The sequence below is a fragment of the Nomascus leucogenys genome, chromosome 14 (assembly GCF_006542625.1).
Source record: "Nomascus leucogenys isolate Asia chromosome 14, Asia_NLE_v1, whole genome shotgun sequence".
NCBI lineage: Eukaryota > Metazoa > Chordata > Mammalia > Primates > Hylobatidae > Nomascus > Nomascus leucogenys.
The window spans coordinates 57,016,856-57,036,302 of record NC_044394.1 but is presented as its reverse complement, the minus strand read 5'-3'; the positions used below and the strand labels follow the sequence as shown (position 1 = coordinate 57,036,302).

General features: G+C 53.5%; 1 protein-coding gene across 1 annotated transcript in view; it reads left to right on the top strand.

Moving 5' to 3' along the window:
- The first annotated feature begins 413 nt into the window (after positions 1 to 413).
- CACNG4 (calcium voltage-gated channel auxiliary subunit gamma 4) overlaps positions 414 to 19,447 on the top strand; it is a 69,291-nt gene continuing 50,257 nt past the window's right edge. Inside the window, exon 1 of the mRNA XM_012502610.2 lies at positions 414 to 856. Coding sequence (XP_012358064.2) covers positions 637 to 856 — 220 coding nt within the window. The 5' untranslated portion in view covers positions 414 to 636. The remainder of the gene's footprint in view (positions 857 to 19,447) is intronic.

The window sequence follows — 19,447 nt, the reverse complement described above, 5'->3', positions numbered from 1 at the left end:
TTAAAGAATCCGCAGGGTCGTCGGAGGGGAGGCTGGATGTCCTGGGCGGGTAAGACAGGTGGCTGGAGACGCGCCTTCCCTTCGGTCCTCCTGGGGAACACTTCCCTCGGCTTCCTTCACTCCAATAATGTGAATGAACCCTGGGAGAGGAAGACAGAGAGCGCGCGGGCGCAGGGAGGGGAGGGGAGGCGAGGGGGAGAAAATCCGGGCTGGAGAGAGAGGGGAGCGCAGAGGAGCGCACAGCCGGGCGGGGGCCGAGGCGCGAGGGGCGGTGCCGAGAGGAACGGGGCGCGGGCCCGGAGCGCGGCGGCGGCGGCGGGGGAGGCGCGGAGGGCGCAGGGCGGAGGCGCGGGCCGAGGGGGGAGGGCGAGCGGAGAGGGAGGAGCCCCCGGCCGCCGCCGCTAGCCCGCCCGGCGGCCCGCGCAGCCCGCACTCGCCGCCGCGCTTCGGAGTTTGAGCCCCAGCGCTGCCGGAGCGCAGGCACGCCCGGGGCGCGGGGTCGGAGCGCGCAGCGCGGCGCCGCCCCCCGGCCCTCGGCCCCCCAACCCCGGCGCCCGCGGAGCGGCGCGCGGAGGGAGGAGGGCGGGCGGGCGCGGCGGGCCGGGCCGGCGGGCGGCGGACTATGAGGCGCCCACCATGGTGCGATGCGACCGCGGGCTGCAGATGCTGCTGACCACGGCCGGAGCCTTCGCCGCCTTCTCGCTCATGGCCATCGCCATCGGCACCGACTACTGGCTCTACTCCAGCGCGCACATCTGCAACGGCACCAACCTGACCATGGACGACGGGCCCCCGCCCCGCCGCGCCCGCGGCGACCTCACCCACTCTGGGCTGTGGCGGGTGTGCTGCATCGAAGGTACGGCCAGCCCCGACCCCTCGCCGCCACACACACACACACACACACACACACACACACACACGCTCGCGCGCGCGCGCGCACACACGCGCACACACTGCCCGGCGCGCGGGCCGGGGAGAGGGTGGGCGCGGCGCTGGCTCCGCGCGAGACACAAAGGAGCCGGAACGGGCGGGTGGGTCCCCTCGCAGCCAGCTGTACATCAGCTCTGGTCCCTCTCGGCTGGGGACCTCCCCAGCACACCGATCCCACAAACTCTCCACGCGCACACCCCCTCGCCCACAGACACAATGAAACACACCGAAACTCAAGCACGCGCGCGTAGCCCGGGACCCGAGCGATCCCCAGGGGCCGCGCCGGCACCCCCGGGGGAGGTGGAGGCTGGCGAGGGGGCGGGAGGAGGCTGGGGTTGGGGGGAGCGGACGGGAGGGGGGAGGGGTTGCTTGGCAACCGGTGTCTGTGCTATTGCTATGGGAACTGGCCATCCTGGGGCGGGGCCGGCCGGGGGCGGGGCGCGTCGGTGCCGCTGGGCGCTCTCGACAAGCTCGGGCCGAGGGGTGGGGGCAGAAGTAGGGGCGGGGGCGCGGTCGGAGCCGGGGTAGGGGCTGAGTTCCGAGCGGATCTACGGTAGCTGGGTAGGCCGAGCCCGACGCCCGCCTCTTCTCCCACGGAGTCACCGGCCCGCTCCTCGCTGCGGGGTGGGGTGGTGAGGTTAGCGACACCGAGTCTCCCCCAACGGAGACATTGACCTCGGTCGCGGCCCCTCAGCAGGGAGGCTGCGGAGACCTCAGTAGAAAACTAGGGTGTGCAGGACCGATCTGCGGACCGGGAACAGACTGGGAGGGGCGTGGTCATCTCGTCGGAGCTGGGCGCTGCGACCCCCAAATGCGACTGGAGGCTGAGTAGTAGGTGTCATGACATTGGAATGCTAGGGGACCAGGATTTCGGCCCCGGGACCGTGGGGACAGCTCCCTACTGGGGAGGGGGCTGGATGCCTCCAACGCCAAAATGCGCTCGGCTTCGGCGCCTTCCGGGCGCCCTTCTGCCCGGCTGCGGAACTTGAACTAACAGGTGGCTGCGGAGGGGCCACCTGGGCCCGGCAAGGTTGGGCACAGGTTTGCTGCTTAAGCGTGGCGCTCAGATCGGGGACCGGGTGGAGGGAGTTGGTGGGGGCTTTCCTTTGATTTTTCAAAAACCCTTGGACAGAATTCCCTCTTTCTTTTTCGGTAACCTTTCCCCGCGTGTTAACTCCGCCCCTTGGTTGTTTGGGAAGTTCTCCCACACACCTAGCCTTCCTTACTGCAGTTCCAACCCCTGCACAGAGTTCAGCCACGGTTGTTTCTTGGTGGAGGTTGGCAAGGAGCTCTTAAAACCATAGCCCTTTTCTGGCCGCATTTGAAGTCATCTGAAAAGAGGCTTTGTGAAGCTGGATCTGCTTAGTGAAGTCAGCTTGGCCCCTTTTTCCCCTCCAGACCATGCTTGTTCTCATCTCATCGGGGATCCTGCCCACCTCTGTCTCTCACCCCCACTCCCAAAAGCGGCTGCTTTGCCCTTTGCAATTTGGAGCCTAATGGCAGGGCTGAGTGGCGTCTGTAGGTAACAGAAATGTGCAATCAGTAGTTCGAGAAACACAGCCACACAAAAGAGCCAGTGGGCTCATGATCACACCCTCCTCTTTTCTTTTGAAAAACATCATTTTTAGTGTGCAATTGCTCAGATCACGAACACCTACTCCTCTCCTCTGGAGAATGTACCCACGTCACTACCTGCCACAGCACCTGAGCTGGATACAGAGCAGGGGCTGCAATGCCCCATATTCCACCTCACAAGCAAGTTCCATCAGGTGCCATCTGCCTGGCACAGTAAGTCATAAGTCATTCCACTGGCACGACCCGAAGGCATGTGTGGACCCAGGGCCTTCCAGTTTCCCAGTGGAAATTCTGAAACTAACTCCTCCCCGCCAGCAAACCTGGCTTCCTTTATTAATTCCTCATCCTAATTAGGATTAATGCTGCACTTAGCATCTTGCCAGCTGCCTTGAGCCATTTGCACTTCGGTGTTCATCAAGAGAGCCCCAAGCTGATCTGGGCAGCTGGCTCCGCTAGCAGAGGGAGCCATCTGGGGGACCTCACCGAAAGAACTGGGCTGCCTGTGTTATTCCCCAATGCTCAGCAGTTCTGAGGGCCAGAACATCCTTGTGGGACCCAGGGCTGGGAGAGTGGGTTCAAGATTCCTTGGCTAGAATCATTGTGACAGTCCCTCAACCTGGGTGGGAACTGACAGCTTTTCTCATAAAAAGCACATCCCTAGACCAACAGCTCTCAACCACCTGACACCTCACCTCCTGCGATGCCTCCACCTGCCAGCAAGTAGCCAGAGCTGAGGCCTGGACAGCACCTTAACCCTAGGCCACTTTCTGGGGACATGGAGGGGAGGGTTACCTCCATGTTGGCTTTTGTGTATAAAATGCATTGTTTCCACCTGTTCTCTAGAAAAGTATCCCAAAGCATTACCTCCAAAGCAAAATGAACAGAAGAAAATGAAAAAATCAAACCTCTGGGCTGAAACTAAAGAAATACTGCAGCAGGCAGCTAATAAGACTCCGAGGGTAAAGGCAGAACTCTGAAGGGTTTGCTGGCAACTGGCAAAGAGCAGATTCAATTGCACGTTCGTGTTTTATAAATGATGTTGCCGGGCCAGGAAGCCCAGCCCTCTGTGTACTTAAGGCATCCATGCATTCTGGCAGGGCTATGTGCAAAAGACTGATGCTCCCAGCTACACCAGGGCTGACCTTGTCTTAGCCTCTTTCTACCCCTCAAATCAAAGTCTCTCCCTTCTGCCCGCCCCTCTGCTGGAAAGTGTCAGAATACTCAAGTGTGCAGAGCCTTGTGCACATTACCGCATGGCCGGCCCATGACAGCCCTGGGAGGGCGCTGTCTTCACCCCCATCTGCAGATGAGCGAGGGAGGTGCAGAGAGGTTCAGGGACTTGCCCAGAGGCGCCCAGGTAGGAGGCAGCCGGGCCAGATTGGAGCCTTTGTCTCACTACAAAGCTCTTCTCACCAGATCGTCCTGCCTTTTCCCAAACAGCTTCTGGGTTGCCATTAAAAATAGAACCAAGTACTTGACTACCCAGTGGAGCCCAGCTCTGAGGTTGGGCTGGCGGCAGCATGAAGGCATTAGAAGTGAGGATGCACAACGGATACATAAATTGCATAACACACCTTTTCCCTTCTTTTCTCTTCCCTTCTTTTCCCTTCTCCCTTTTTTGCTTCCTCTCCTCTCTTCTCTTCTCCCCTCCTCCCCTCTCTTCTTCTGTCCCTCCCCTTCCCTCACCTTCCCTCTCCTCCTCCTCTCCCTCCTCTCCTCTCCTCCCCTTCCCTCCTTCCCTCCTTCCTCTCCTCCCCTCCCCTTCCCTCCTTCTCCCTTCCCTTCCTCTCTTCTCCTCTCCTTTTCTTTCCTCCCTTTTCCTCTTTCTCTTTCAGTCTTTGTCTATGTCTCTCTCCCAATCTGTTTCTCAGTCTCTCTGTGTCACTATCTATCTCTTTCTCTTTTTTCTCTCCTTCCACTGTGCGCTAAACTGGGCGCCACAGTCAGTTATCTCCCTACCTTCTGAGACACTCACCTCATTCTTTGTATCTTTGGTGACACCCAGCCAAGCCTGAGGACATAGGAAAGGGGTAGTAAAACTTTTTTCAAGGTTTATCAAAGGCATCACCAGCCAACATTTGTTCAATCTCATGCATTCTGGAATTCAGTGGGTACAGAATGTAAGCAAACATCACAGAGCATGTACTCTTGCCAGGGGCAGAAGAGCCCATGTAGATGTGGAAGGGAAGAGGAGCCTCTGGGCCCAGAGGGCAGCAGCTTGTGCCACATGCCAAGGCCCTGCCACCTACACCAACTCTAGAGAGCTCACTAGAGCCACCCAGTCCCCATGCTGCCATCAGGAAAGCTCTCCACCCAAAAAGAAGGGTCCTGGCGCCCCAGCCATGCCCCTCCCCCAACCTGATGGAGAAAGCTGCCTCCAGCATGCCCACAGCTCTGCCAGGGCCTTAATATAGCAGCCTTGATGCCAGGGGTGGCCCCCGTGCCTGTTTTGTGCCAGCTCTGTGCTGGGCACTAGTGGGGGAAGTTATGGAGAAGGTTCTGGAACCTGAGAGTGAAGGAGTTCTTTGCCCCAGTCATGTTCACGTGTCTCATCTGGGCAGCATCCTGCACATCAGTGTACCCAACCTTTCTTCCCACCATGGCACACTGAGGAAGAGGAAGCATTAGCCCTGCACCCTGGGGAGGAGAGTGAGAAGACAGCCATGTATGTCTCCCAAGGGGCCCCAGCTGCCCCGAGCCCCGCCCAGGCGCCCACAGGTGGGAGGCTCACTTTTTCCAAAGAGTTTCCTGAAACTCCTTCCTGGTGGGTCAGCTGCATGGCTCTGTCTTAAACCACACTCCCTACATAGGACCATTCAGAGAGGTTTCATCAAATAATAGCCTTTCTCCACCCACTCCAGGCCTGGTGCTGGGCTTGAAACTTTTCTTATCTGTGTTTGCTTTCATTTTATCTTGAAATAATCCACAGGCAGCCTGTCCAGTCAGGCCCAGGTGGGTGACAGCATCAGAGCAGGCACCCCTTCCCTGACGCGCTAAATACCACCAGCTAGAATCCTCACCCTGGACCCCCTTTGCCCTTGGGTGCTAATCATCACAGCCATCACTGTGGAAGACCTTCATGCAGGACTCACATTCGTGCATGTAATTGCCAGCAACACCTCAAGGTACATATTAATTATTTGCCTTTTATAGTTGTAGAAAATGAGGCTTAAGAAGTGCACAGCTCCTGAGTATTGCATCTCACTCCCCGGATCACGGCCAAGGTGGAACATAGGAGCTCTTCTTTCCACTAGTCAGGGGAAATCCTTTATTGGAAGCATGCAGATTTGGAAGGGGCAGGTAAGGGGGTTGTTGAAGTCAGCTTGGGCTGACATCATAAAATATGATAGACTGGATGGTTTAGACCACAGATGTGAACTTCTCACAGTTCTGGAGGCTGGGAAGTCCAAGATTAAAGTGTCGCTGGACTCAGTTCCTGGTGAGGTCCCTCTTCCTGGCTTGCAGATGGCCGGCATCTTCATGCAAGTTCCACAGGGCATAACTCAGGAGCACCAGGGGTTATGGGTTTAGCATCAGCTGCCCCTCACACCAGGGCAGGGTTTCTCAGCCTTAGCACTGCTGACACTGGGGCCAGATCATTCTATTAAAATGCTCACATGGTGGAGAGAGAGGGCGCCAGCTTTTTGGTCCTTTCTTACAAGGGCATTGATCTGATCATGACCCTCACAACCTCATCTAAACCTAATCACTTCCCAGAGGCCCTGTCTCCAAATACCATCATTTACACAGAGGATTATGTCTTCATCATATGAATTTTGGGGGCACACAGACATGTGTCCATCACAGACATGTTCTCGCCCTGTCTGTGCTTCACAGCTGGTGGGTACTCTCCAATCATTCAGGAAGAGGCCCTTCAAAAAGTCTCAGTAGGAAAATCAGCAGATCTTTAAAATAAATCCCCTGTGTCAGTCTCCACCAACAGCCCAGACTCTGAGGATTTCCAGGACATAGTGACAGAAGTGCCGAGTAGGAAGGGGCCTTGGGTCACCAGACCCTGAGTGTCAGAGGCGAGGAAGCCACAGCTAAACTGGAACAGCAATGTGCAGGGAAGGGGGCCTGGTGGGCCTCTGTCTGCTCATCTGAAAATGGGGCCTGGCTGTTCTGGAACACTCCTCCCACCTCTCACTCTTTGTCACACAAACCCCAGAGAGCCTCTGCCCATAGCTTCCACGTTGAAGGTGGGTCGGTGTGGCCTCATGGAGGGTCCTTGCCGGAGGAGGGGTTTCCAGCCAGAAGAGCCTTGGAGGTTACTTAGTTCAGTGACTTTTGACCCTTTTGCTGCTGAGACACACACACAAGCTACAAGTCACCCGCCTGCTGGGTGTGCTGCTGTTCCCTCATTCATTCTTTCAGCACAGGCTCACTGAACACCTGGTCTGTATCAGACATGCAGGGCTCAGGGTCACAGCTGCAGAAAGGACAGACAGGTCCCTGCTGTCCTGGAATTGATATTCCTATGTATGAGGCAGTTGGCACTTCTAGGTGCAGATTTATATTATGGTGAAAACAGAGCAGGGGGCGTGTGGGGAGTGGCTGTAGGGGGCTGCTGTTGGCTGGTCAAGGGGACAGGAAATTGTCAGGGAAGGTCATGTTTAAGCCAAAACCTGAACCAGAAAAAGGACCCGGAGGGAGAACCTTCTAGGAGGAGGAAAGGGCAAGCCGAGGCCCCGAGCAGGAGGGAACCTGGTGAGGACAGAGGAGAGGGAGCAAGGAAGAGGTCGGGGGTGGGCTGGAGAGGCTCTGAGGTCAGGGTTAGAAGCCTGCTTTATTTCACATGAGATCGGTGCTATTGCAGAACTTCGGGCAAGGAAGTACGGTGATCTGGTTTATGTTTTTAGCAGACCTTCTGACTGCATTTGGAGATGGAGATACCAGGAGGCAGGGGAGGCTACCAGAGACCCATCTGGACATTGTGGCAGACTGGAGACCTGGGGCTACATGGCAGCAGCAGAGATGGGAGAAGTGGAGGGATGGCCCAGAGAAGGGGATGAGGAATGAAGGGTGACCTCCCAGATTTGGGGCCACAGCAGCCGGCTAGGCGGCAGCACCATGGCCAAGTAGGGAAAGACAGAAGAAGGAACAGTTGTGGGAAAGAAAGCCAAAGGTATGCCCACGGGGATGCCAGATTCTGACACTACTGCCTGACACCCCACAGCCTAAAGTAGTGCTGGACAGTTCCATAGAGCGTAACTCAGGAGCACCAAGGGTTATGGGTTCAGCATCGGCTGCGCCTTGGAGCAGGGCAGGGTTTCTCACCTGTAGCACTGCTGACACTGGGGCCGGATGCTCTGTTACAGGAGCTGTCCTGTGTGCTGTAGGTGTTTAGCCGCATCCCTGGCCTCCCCGCACTGGAACCAGTAGCGCTCCTCCTTCTCCAGCTGTGACAACCAAAAATGGGCTCAGATTTTGCATATGTCCCTGGAGGACAAAACTGCCCCCATGGAGAACCTCTCGAGTCTAGGGGAAGCATTGTTTAGGTTTGCAGGGACAGAGGGCAGATGGGGAATTCCAGATGGTAGCTGGAATTCCAGTCACTTCACTTCCCTTCGAGAAAGCACATGGGGCCTGGCGAGGTGACTCACGCCTGTAATCCCAGCACTTTGGGAGGCCGAGGCAGGCGGATCACCTGAGGTCAGGAGTTCAAGACCAGCCTGGCCAACATGGTGAAACCCCGTCTCTACTAAAAATACAAAAATTAGCCGGGCGTAGTGGTGCATGCTTGTCATTCCAGCTACTCGGGAGGCTGAGGCAGGAGAATTGCTTGAATGTGGGAGGCAGAGGTTGCAGTGAGCTGAGATCCCACCACTGCACTCCAGCCTGGGTGACAGAGCAAGACTCTGTCTCAAAAAAAAAAAAAAAAAACCAAAACAGGCCAGGTGCAGTGCCTCACGCCTATAATCTTAGCACTTTGGGAGGCCAAGGCGGATGGATCATCTGAGGTCAGGAGTTCGAGACCACACTGACCAATATAGTGAAACCCTAACTCTACTAAAAATACAAAAGTTAGCCAGAATGGTGGCGGGCACCTGTAGTCCCAGCTACTCCTGAGACAGGAGAATTGCTTAAACCTGGGAGGCGGAGGTTGCACTGAGCCGAGAGCTCACCACTACACCCCAGCCTGGGCAATAGAGCAAGACTCCATCAAAAAAAAAAAAAGAGAAAGCACATGAAACACAAGTAGGGGAAGCGATCCTATCAGTGGGATGACCTGGCATATGCTTTAGGGGCCAGCCCCAGTCCTTTATTAATAGTAATGCTTACCCTACCCACAGTGCCCCGAAGGTGTCCACCCTGGAGCTGAGAACTGCTGCCCAGTTCTTATGCCGTGCAAGCCAGGGAAGCTCAAGACAGGTGAGGCAGAGTGACTTACGCAAGGTGGCATGGCTCAGGAGCAGAAAGGGGCTGTGGGGCTGCCTGGCTGGAGCTGTGTCCCAGCATAACCTCCCCTTGGGTGCATACCTGGGCGAAGGTTGGGCAACACACAGCCACCATAGTGTGAGGCAGCAGTAGGTGCAGGACAGCGATGGAAACTCCCTCCCGTGGTCTCTGGGCCTCGGGCCTCCATCGCGGTTAGCCTGCATACAATCTCAGAGAAGCGGCGCTGCCCTCCACAACAGCCTCCCCTCAACAAGGATGCTCTCTCCAGCGGGTGCATGGGCTTGGTCTCCTGGGAAACAGCTTCAAAAAGGGAAGAAACTGGTTCTAAGCTCCAGGGAGGGGCCAGGGAGGGCCTGCCTGGATCTGCCCCCAATGTCCCGTCCCCCAGTTCTTGTTCTGCATCCCTGTGATACTCCGAGAAGTGCTGCGTGAGGCTGTCTTTTCTGAACTGCGAGGCAGGACATGGTACCAGACAAAGGACTTTTTTTCTAGCATTATCAACTTCTTCCAATGAAAAACCTTTCAAAGCTGTGAAAATGACATCCCGTGATTTCACTGTTTGTTTACTTCTTCCTCCTTCAACCATAAAAGAAAGAAAGGGACAAGATAAATAAAGAGATGAGGGACTGGGGCAGATAGAAAAATCAAGTAGGAAAATGAGAGATGATGGCTGCATCCAGCTAGTGTCCACAGTACTGACTGCAGAAGCCAGCTGGGGGCCGAGGCAGGCCACAGCTTTGTCGCTGAGCTTCCTGGGGGCCAGGACAAAGAAAGGAGTATGGCCAGAGGTGTATTCACCGGGGGCATACAATAAAAGGGGAATATTTCATAATAGAAGCCCAGCTCTTCCTGATACAGAGGCCTAGAAAAAATGATGCCCCTTATTCGAGGGACATTCTGTTAAAATGGACTCTGTTGAAAAGGCAGCCTGGGGTAGGGGAAAGAGGCCAGGCTTTGGGGTTGGACCTCCAGAGTTCAAAACCCCAATTTCCAGGCAGCTGTGTAACTTTGGGCAGGTTAGGTGACCTCTCTTGAGTTCTTGTTGACGTCTGGAAAGTGGGATAATGAGGCAGTGAATGGAAAGGTGCCCAGCACAGACCTGTGGATGCCCCCCGCGCGGAGTGCTTCTTAGGATACCTCTGGGTGGAATCAGCGGTCCCTGGTGTCTGCATTCTTCCAGGCTCCTGGGTGTGAGCCGATGAGGTGGAGACAATGACAGACTGAGCTGCCGACCCCCAACGTGCACAGGGGACCCTTCTGGTGAAGCACCACAGCCTTTACAAAGCAGCCACTTCTGCCCCCACAGGCCCCAGGCTCTCTGCAGGCTTTTTCCAGGGTCTGTCTGGAGTTGGGCTTGAGTCAAACCCTTTCCTCCCCCATTAGTCCACGTGGAAGCCACCGCATCAGATGGCTTTGCGGTGCGTGGGCTTGTAAGGGCTTTGGACTTTAACCGGAGCTGCTCTTGCGCCTCCACGCCCTCCCTCCCTCCCACCCCGACGCCGTACCCTGCCTCTGAGGACTGTAGACTCAGAGCAAGCTCTCCACGTCACCACATCCAACCCGGCCTGCCTGCTACCATGGCAAGCCCAAGAGGTGGAGGTGTCGGGAAATGCTGTTTAATTGCCTCTCCTCCTTCCACCGCTATCACCCCATTTCTGAAAGAGAATGTGGAAAGGTAGAGGGCAGTTTCTTGACTCAAGCCCAGCTCCAGACAGAGCCGGGGAAAAACCAAATGAGTAAAAATCATCAGTCTCCCTGGCTCACCTGCCGCTAGCATCTGTCACCTCCTGGGCCCAGGGACACAGGAAGGGGCTGGATCTTCATTCCAGCTCCCCCTCTCCTCCCCACCATGAGTCCACATGGAAGCAGCAGCATCAGACGGCCAGCATTGAAGCCACATGGCCCCGGGTTTGAGTCCAGACTCCCACTTGTCAGCTGTGTGTCTTCAGACAAATTGCCTAACCTCTCTGAACTTCATTGTTCAGAGAGCAATTTTTCCTTCACTGTTAAGTTAGGAGCATCATAGAATCAACCCTGGGGTTGTTGTGAAGTTATATGAGAAAAAAACATGGAAAATACCCCTTCTCATGCCTGGCACCTTATAGATATTCAAAACATATCATCGCTGTCTCTCTATTTCCATGTTTCCTGAACCTTGGAATTTTTCCCAGAAGACATAAGTTGCCCAAATTTTGTAAGCTGCCCCAGGTCAGCTCACCAGCCTGCAGGGTCCAGGAATGGAAGAAGCTGAGTCCCCCATTGGAGGCCCCAGTGTTATTCCCTCACCTCTCAGAGGCAGGGTGGTTCTGAATGGCTCCTGTGAACTGCAAAATCAGAGACTGAGGCTCTCAGCTGGGAGCTGAAAGAGGGCCTAGCACTCAGGCTGTGCCTGGACTGGGGATGGCAGCCACCCAGGTGTGTGTTCTCAACATCACATTTTCTGGCACAATGACTTTGCCAAGTGCCCTAGCCTGGCCCCAAGGAGGCAGAGAGGAACTGGGGAACTTCCAGTAGCCTCAGGGGTGGGAACTGAGTGCCCAGATTGATACTCAGGAACAGAGGCAGCGCTCTTGGGGGTTGTGGCTGACCCGCGCACCTCCCTGTCACTTGCCGACACCTGCCGAGAGTCCTGCCGCGTCAGGCATGAGGCTGCAGCGGTGACCTCCCAGTGTCTCAGGGCCAGGGCCAGGGTAGAGGAGGACAAGGGACCGGAGTGAAAACCATCAGGATTGGAGTCAGGGGACCTGTGGCCTGGTCCTGACTCTGCCACTCGCCATCTGGACAGTCTTTGGCTTGTCACTCAACCTGCTACAGCCTCAGTTTGCTCGGCTGTCAAATTGGCAAATAAAACCTGTCCTCCCCTCCCTCTTCCCTCTGTCTTTTCTCTTTCGTCTCGTCGTCCTCCCCTCCCTCCTCCCTCCATCCTCCCCTCCCTCCAACTTCTTTCCATCCCTCCATCCTTCCCACCTCCATCCCTCTCTCTAACTTCCACCCTCCTCCCTCCAACTTCTCTCCCTCCTTCCAACTTTCCTCCATCCTCTCCATCCTCCCTCTTTCCTTCCCTCCATCCTCCCTCCCTCCTTCCTCTCTTTATTCTTTCTTCCTCATCCCTCCCTCCCTGCATCTTCCATTCCTCCTTTCTCCTCCCCATCATCCCTCCTCCCTGCCTTCATCTTCTTTCTATCCCGAGTCCTCCCTGCCCCGCCCCACCCCCAGGGTTCTGTGAACATCCAAGCCGAGGATGTTTGCGAAAGTGCTGTGAGAAGCACAGCGGTCGTGCTCCCACAGAGGCACCACACAGGACACACACAGTGACTTCAGGCTCCTTTTCCTGGAAACACTGTTGGCTGTGGCCTCTTTTCCCTCTGACACCTTGGCAAGGAGGAGCCTGCTGGTGGTAACCTCACACATCGGCTGTGCTTCCCGCCAGTGTGCTCTCGCTTGGACAGCACCACCCCCTCCGTCTCCAGCCCACTCAGTCACCAGTTCTTCCATCCAGCAGATGTTGCCAAGAGCCTGCTCTGTGCCTAGCAGAGACAGAAGTCCCTCTCCTGCAGCATCCCTCGGGGTTCCTTGCACCCTCCCCAGGCCTGTGGGCTCCACCTCTGACACACACCCACTGCCTTCCTTCCCTCCATCTCTCTCCATCTCAGAGCACTCCCAGCTCTGTCGTGTCTCGCCTGGATGCCCGCTGTAGAGTCCTGACTGGTCACTCTCCCTGCTCTCCACACACAGCTAGAAAGAGCTTGTAAAAATATCAACCAGATCACATCATGCCCCAGCTCAGTACCTTCTGGTGAGACCACATCCCTCTGCGATAAAGTCAGGCTCATTCCCTGATACCTGAAGCCCCATGGATCCAGCCCGCCCCGCTCTCTGACTCTCCAGGAGCTTCGTGCGCAGAAGGGAGTCGAAGATGACATCTGAGCTAAGTCTGTGTGATGGTCAGTAGAACAGAGGGTTGTGGGCAGGGGATCGATGAGCACTGCATTTGAATCCCGCTCTGCCCTGTGTTAGCTCTGTGACCTTGGACAGATTCCTTAGCTTCTCTGAGCCTGTTATTTTCTCATCTGTAAAATGGGGATATAATAATAGACCCTCCCCTCCCCCATCTCATCAGTTGATCAGAACGATTAAATGGGATTGGACGTCGGAAGCCCTGAGGGTGGCCCAGGCACCATGGGGCAGGGAGCAGAGCTGGATGCAGAACCAGACGTCACCTCTCTTTTGTTTTTTTCTGAGAGCTACCACACGCACCTGCAGGGCCAGGGGCTGCCTTGGAGAGCAGAGTTACTTAAAACTCTGTCGTTCTCAGGTGTTTGTGGGGCACCTGCTGAGTGCCTGGCTTCAGGCCAGGCATTGTGGGCACAGAAAGCCCCCAGGTATTTACTCTTTGGTTCTGGGGACCCTGGGGCACCAGCAGTAGGAAAGATACCATACAGGGCACGATGTGGAGAGGGCAACAGAACACGTCCTAGACGTTAGGGGCTCCTCCTGGACGCCCTAAGGAGGCCTATCCCATAGGGTTGTCAGGAGAATCAGATGGGAAATACGCACAGGGCTCCCCGCACACCTGTCTCACTGTAGACCTGAAATAAACAGCAACTCTTTTGCTTGGTGTCTTGGAGAGGAGGTAGGATATGGTGATAAAGGGCCCAGATCCCAGAGTGAATCAGGGTTTGAATCCAGGATCTGCCTCCTAATAGCTGTGGGGCCTTAAGCCAGTCATTGCACCTCCTTTGAACCTCAGTTGCTTTCTCTGCAATATGGGATTGTTAGCAATACCTGCTATGCAAGTTTGCTGGCAGGAGTCGCGATAAAGTATCTAAGTGCTTGCTTTGGAGCTGGCATAACATGTGTTCAATGCATGGTAGTTATTCTCATCTGCTAACCCAAAAAATACATGGCACATGGGGACAGGGGAGGGGACCCAGAGTGAAGATGGGTCTTGGAGGAAGCGGGGGCTTCGGTTCTTAATTCCCAGGGTTCCTCCTGCCCACTTCACCCCTCCCCCACACACCAAAGCACAGGCAAGAAAAGGACACAGATCCCCAAAGACTCCCTGAGGACATTTCAGGACACCCAGGCTCCCTTCCAGGGGCCAGACAGTCCGGCCAAGGCCGTGTCACCAGCTCATCATTAACATGCGATGGGGGAGGGATGCCCCGTACTCGCTTCCGGCCCTCAGCTCTGAAAAGCCTGATAACAAGTGCACATTGATGGCCCAGGTTCCCCAGGGCGAGCACGCTGTCCCTGCCTCGCATCTGAGCCTTCGCCCGCGACGTTTTCTCGCTTCAGCAGTTTGGCATGTCATACAAAGGGGCTCTGATTTTTCCTGATATCCAACTCCTCTTGCATGAAAAATGGCTTTGGTTGTCTTTCTGCCTGCGGATTCCTGAGTGTGAGTCGAGGCCAGATGCCTGGTGGGCAGAGGGTCCTCACTTGCTTAACCGTTTGGAGGATCTCCCGTCTTCTACCTTGGTGACCACCTGTGGCCTGTGGCCTTCAGGTTCAGTCTCTGGGGAGTTCCCTGCTGGCTGCAGGCCTGCCCCTCACCCTCTTTCTGGCCAACCCCCTTCCCTCACCCTGGTGGTTTCTGATGTGTCTCCAGTTTTCTTCTTTGAGCTGCTGCCATTCTCACAGTCCAGGTCACCACACCCACCCGGCCAACCCAAGGTTCCTTTTTGTATGAGCATCCTCTGCAACCCAAACCCATTTTCCCCATTCCCCAGTGCCTTCTTCCCTTCCTCTCTTCCCTCTTTCTCTCTTTTCTTTCTTCCTTGTATTTCTAATTAATTCTTCCCCTTTTCCCTTTGAGTCTGCCATCTTTGTAAACCACACAAGCCCTCTCCTGCTTCCTGTTCAAGTCAGTCTTTTGAAAGTTCTTGAAGCATTTCCTAGATAAAAATGTATTATTTTAACTCTGTGATTATTAGGAGGGTTATTAAACATGAAGAGAATTCTATTAAATAGCAAATTGAGTGAGCCAAAAACCCACAGATGTGGAACCTTTGAAGATCATCTGGTACGAAATAGATGTGGCTGTGCCAATGGCTGCTTTATTAAGCTGGGAACAAATATTGGAAGGAAATTCACCAAAATGTTAAGCTGATGGTCATGAGAATGAGGAGTGACTTATCTGATCTCCTTCTATCTTTTTTCGAACTTCTGTGATGCAGAGAGGAAAAAATATAAACCCAATATTTAGATGAAAAGCATCCCAAGCCCAGTCTCCAGACACATGAATGGGTGTGTACCCTGATTTGACACGCTGGTGTTTGTTCTTTTTATGCTTTTTTTTTTTTTTTTTTTTTGAGATGGAGTCTGCTCTGTAGCCCAGGCTGGAGTGCAGTGGTGCTATCTCGGCTCACTGCAAACCTCCACCTCCTGGGTCCCGGTTCAAGTAATTCTCCTGCCTCAGCCTCCCAAGTAGCTGGGATTACAGGCACGTGCCACCATGCCCAGCTAATTTTTGTATTTTTAGTAGAGATGGGGTTTCACCATGTTAGCCAGGCTGGTCTTGAACTCCTGACCTCGTGATCTGCCCACCTCGGCCTCCCAAAGTGCTGGGATTACAGGCGTGAGCCACTGCGCCTAGCCTGTTCTTTTTATGCTTAAATTCATCCGGGAACACGCTCCCAGGCACCATGCCCAGTGACTTCTTGCCAGCATTTTATTATAGGCCACTTCTGACTTATAACCAAATTGATTCCTGGATCAAAGCCTTTGCGAGCCAACCACAATTGAATCTTTATTTCCTGTAAGCACAATTTCCACATTGGGCTTCCATCCCTAGAAATCCATCTCTTATAATAAAAGTGCTAAAACTGACCATGAAAGTAAGTGAGAAGGAAATAAAACCCAGATCTATGCTCTTACAAACTTTTATCACATATGTAAACCTAAGTACTTAATCGGAAAGCTGTGTTGTGAGAGGCCCCCCAGGGAGAATTTTTCTGCCTGAATCAGACGGCTCAAGATTTCTTAATATGTGAGTCTAGTGAAGTTTGAGCAGAAGATGCTTGCTTTTTTTAATTATTTCCCTAGGAAATTGCCCTGTGGCAAGCTTAAGCAGGCTTCATTGCACCAAAAATCTTCAAACTCTTTAAAATAAAAGATTCTTTTGCCTCAAAAATTTTCCATTGACAATTCCCTTTGTGTAAATTCTTTTTTTTTTTTCTTTTTTTTTTGAGACTGAGTTTCACTCTATTGCCCAGGCTGGAGTGCAGTGGCACAATCTCAGCTCACTGCAAGCTTCACTGGGTTCAAGCAATTCTCCTGCCTCAGCCTCCTGAGTAGCTGAGATTACAGGCGTGCACCACCACACCTGGCTAACGTTTGTATTTTCAGTAGAGACGGGGTTTCACCATGTTGGCCAGGCTGGTTTCAAACTCCTGACCTCAGGCAATCCGCCTGCCTCAGCCTCCCCTAAAGTCCTGGGATTACAGGCGTGAGCCACCACACCCGGCCTTGTTAGAAACATCTTTGCATTTCTTCCAGAGGTTCCTCTAAAAGAACAAAAAAAAGAAAAAGAAAAAAATCTTTGCATGGTGAATACTGGAGGAAAGGCAGTTTCCAATGTGACTCGTGCACCCCTGAAACAATCCCTCACTCTTTGTGGCAGTGAGTCAGTTGACCCTTCAAATGTCCATCAATGCAGAGACACAAGCTTCCCCTTGTGTCTTTGTTGCCAGGTGCTCAGAATGTTACCTTTCGTTCTTAGCAAGAGTTTCAGTTAAGGCAGAAACGCGAGGGAATATGGAAGAAGATGCTGATCAAGTCCGGCATCCTCCAGCTGAGATTCCCAGTACTAGGACTACAAAATTATCCCTCAGTTCTAATCAAATTTGCTACCTTCAATAGTAATGTCTGTTCCTTTCTTCTTGTTCAGTCTTTCCTATAGCTGAAAACAAAGCAATCATCTTCAACCCTCAATAGCCCTTCATATTCTTGGAAGCAGCTTTTTGGGGTCCTTCTTTGGTCTACCCATCTCTGGAGGAAAGGGAAGGAAATTTACCTGGATTTTTGTTTTGAAACCTAGTTGCTTTCTCTAGATTGTGGCTTGAAATATACAAGCCTTTGTGCAAAGCACTGGGTCAGGGTTGGGGGTGCTGGAGCCGAGAGAACCACAGGAGACCCACTCTGTTTGTCACCGGTGGCCTCTTGAGCTGCTCATGAGTAGGAAGGTGCTCAGGCTAGCCTGGCAAGGTCCCCTCCGCCCTAGCGGCTTATCCATTCAACACCCTCCTGCTCGCTCCTCTGTTTAGAGTCCAAAATTATGCATAGTTTAAAAAATAAGAGCAAATGCCTACTGAGCCCTCGCTATGCACCAAGCACATTATGTATTATCTCAAGAACTTTCCATATGTTATCTCAACTTATCTTTGTAACAGCTATAATTTCACACTAATTACTTAACTGTGATTTAATCAGATTTCAGGTATATTATTGCAGAAAAAGAGCTAACTCTTATAAAAAAAATTTTTTAGAGATACGGTCTCACTCTGTCGCACAGGCTAGAGTGCAGTGGTGGGATCATAGTGTGTCCAGAGTCGGTTCATTCTGGTGGGTTCGTGGTCTCGCTGACTTCAAGAATGAAGCCGGGGACCTTTGAGGTGAGTGTTACAGCTCTTAAAGGTGGCACGGACCCAAGAGTGAGCAGCAGCACGATTTATTGTGAAGAGTGAAGGAACAAGCTTCCACAGGTGGAAGGGGACCCAAGCAGATTGCCGCTGCTGGCTAGGGTGGCCAGCTTTTATTCCTTTATTTGTCCCTGCCCATGTCCTGCTGATTGGTCCATTTTACAGAGTGCTGATTGGTCCACTTTACAGTGTTGATTGGTTCGTTTTACAGAGTGCTGATTGATCTGTTTTACAGAGTGCTGACTGGTCCATTTTACAAACCTCTAGCTAGCCACAGAGCACTGATTGGTGTGTTTTTACAGAGTACCAATTGGCACATTTTACAAACCTCTAGCTAGCCACAGAGTGCTGATTGGTGTATTTTACAAACCTCTAGCTAGCTACAGGGCATTGATTGGTGTGTTTTACAATCCTAGCCACAGAGCGCTGATTGGTGCATTTTACAATCCTCTAGCTAGCTACAGGGCATTGATTGGTGTGTTTTACAGTCCTAGCTACAGAGTGCTGATTGGTGCATTTTACAATCCTCTTGTAAGACAAAAGTTCTCCAAGTCCCCACTCAACCCAGGAAGTCCAGCTGGCTTCACCTCTCAATAGCTCACTGCGGCTTTGAATTCCAGGGCTCAAGCAATCCTCCCACCTCAGCCTCTTGAGTATCTAGGGCTGCAGATTTGCACCACCATGCCCATCTAATTTTAATTTTTTTATAGAGATGGGGTCTTTCTTTGTTGCCCAGGCTGGCTTCAAACTCCTGGGCTCAAGCGATCCTCCTGCTTCAGCCTCCCAAGTAGCTGGATTTACAGACATAAGCCACCATGCTTGGCTATGAGATCAAACTCTACTGTGGTTCCTATTATGTGCCAGGGATTGCCCTGTGTACTTCATATAGATTAATTTGCTTAATCCTCCGCCAGCCTGTGAGGCAGGTGCTAGCACTACTTCCATGGTGTAGATGCAGAAACTAAGGCACGGGGAAGTTAAGTAACTTGCCCAAGGCCCCAGAGCCAACAAGTAGTGAAGTCAGAATTGAACCCCAGGCTGTCTGGCTTCAGATTCCATTCTCTTCATTCGGCTATACCTCCTCCCAGTTGGTAACAGTGGTAGCTATGACATGAAAATCTCTGCAGGCACTGCAGAGTTCACCTCCTCCTCACAATGCAGCATGGATCGCACTCCCCTTGTGGGAGACTCACCAGCCTGTGACACCCCCCAGCACCTGCACCCAGGTCTCCAGCCCCAAAGCCCTTGGCAAGATCTTTCTCAGCCCCATGCTAAAAACAGTCATGTGCCTGCTGCACGTTGGGGAAAAGGCGAGGTTGTGGGGTGGCTCAGTGTCCTGCGAATATCCAAAATAACCCACGGTGACCCCAGGAATCTGGGGCCACAGTGCAGGCTACTCAGGCTGGAGGAGGAGTTTGGATGGGAAGAGAGCAGGACCCGCCCCTCAGGTGTGTCCCCGTGGTTGCCAGATGCTGGCTGTGGGCTGGGCTGGCACAGCAGGCTTCTTGGAGGAGGTGGGCACAGCGTCGTGACCAGAACAACGCACGATGCCAGGCCCCAAGTCTGACTCATGCAGCCTAGAGAGAAAGGATTCTGCTGTCAGACTGAGGGCGGCTCTTCAGATGGGGCACTCTTCGCAAAGAAGGTGAAAATCATTCTGCTAGAGACAGCTCCTTTAAGAAGACATTAACCATGCACTTCAAAGCCCTGGAACCCATGTTTTGCAGGGGCTGCCACCCGCTGGCACACTTTCACACCCAGGTTCTGGTTGTTGGCATTCACGTGGTGACTCCCAGCTCGCACAATGCAGATAGAAAAACAGGCTGATCATACTGTGTGTTTCCATTCATATCCTGTTCAAATGCAGGCAAAACGAATGCAAGGCAGTGGAGTTCGGCACA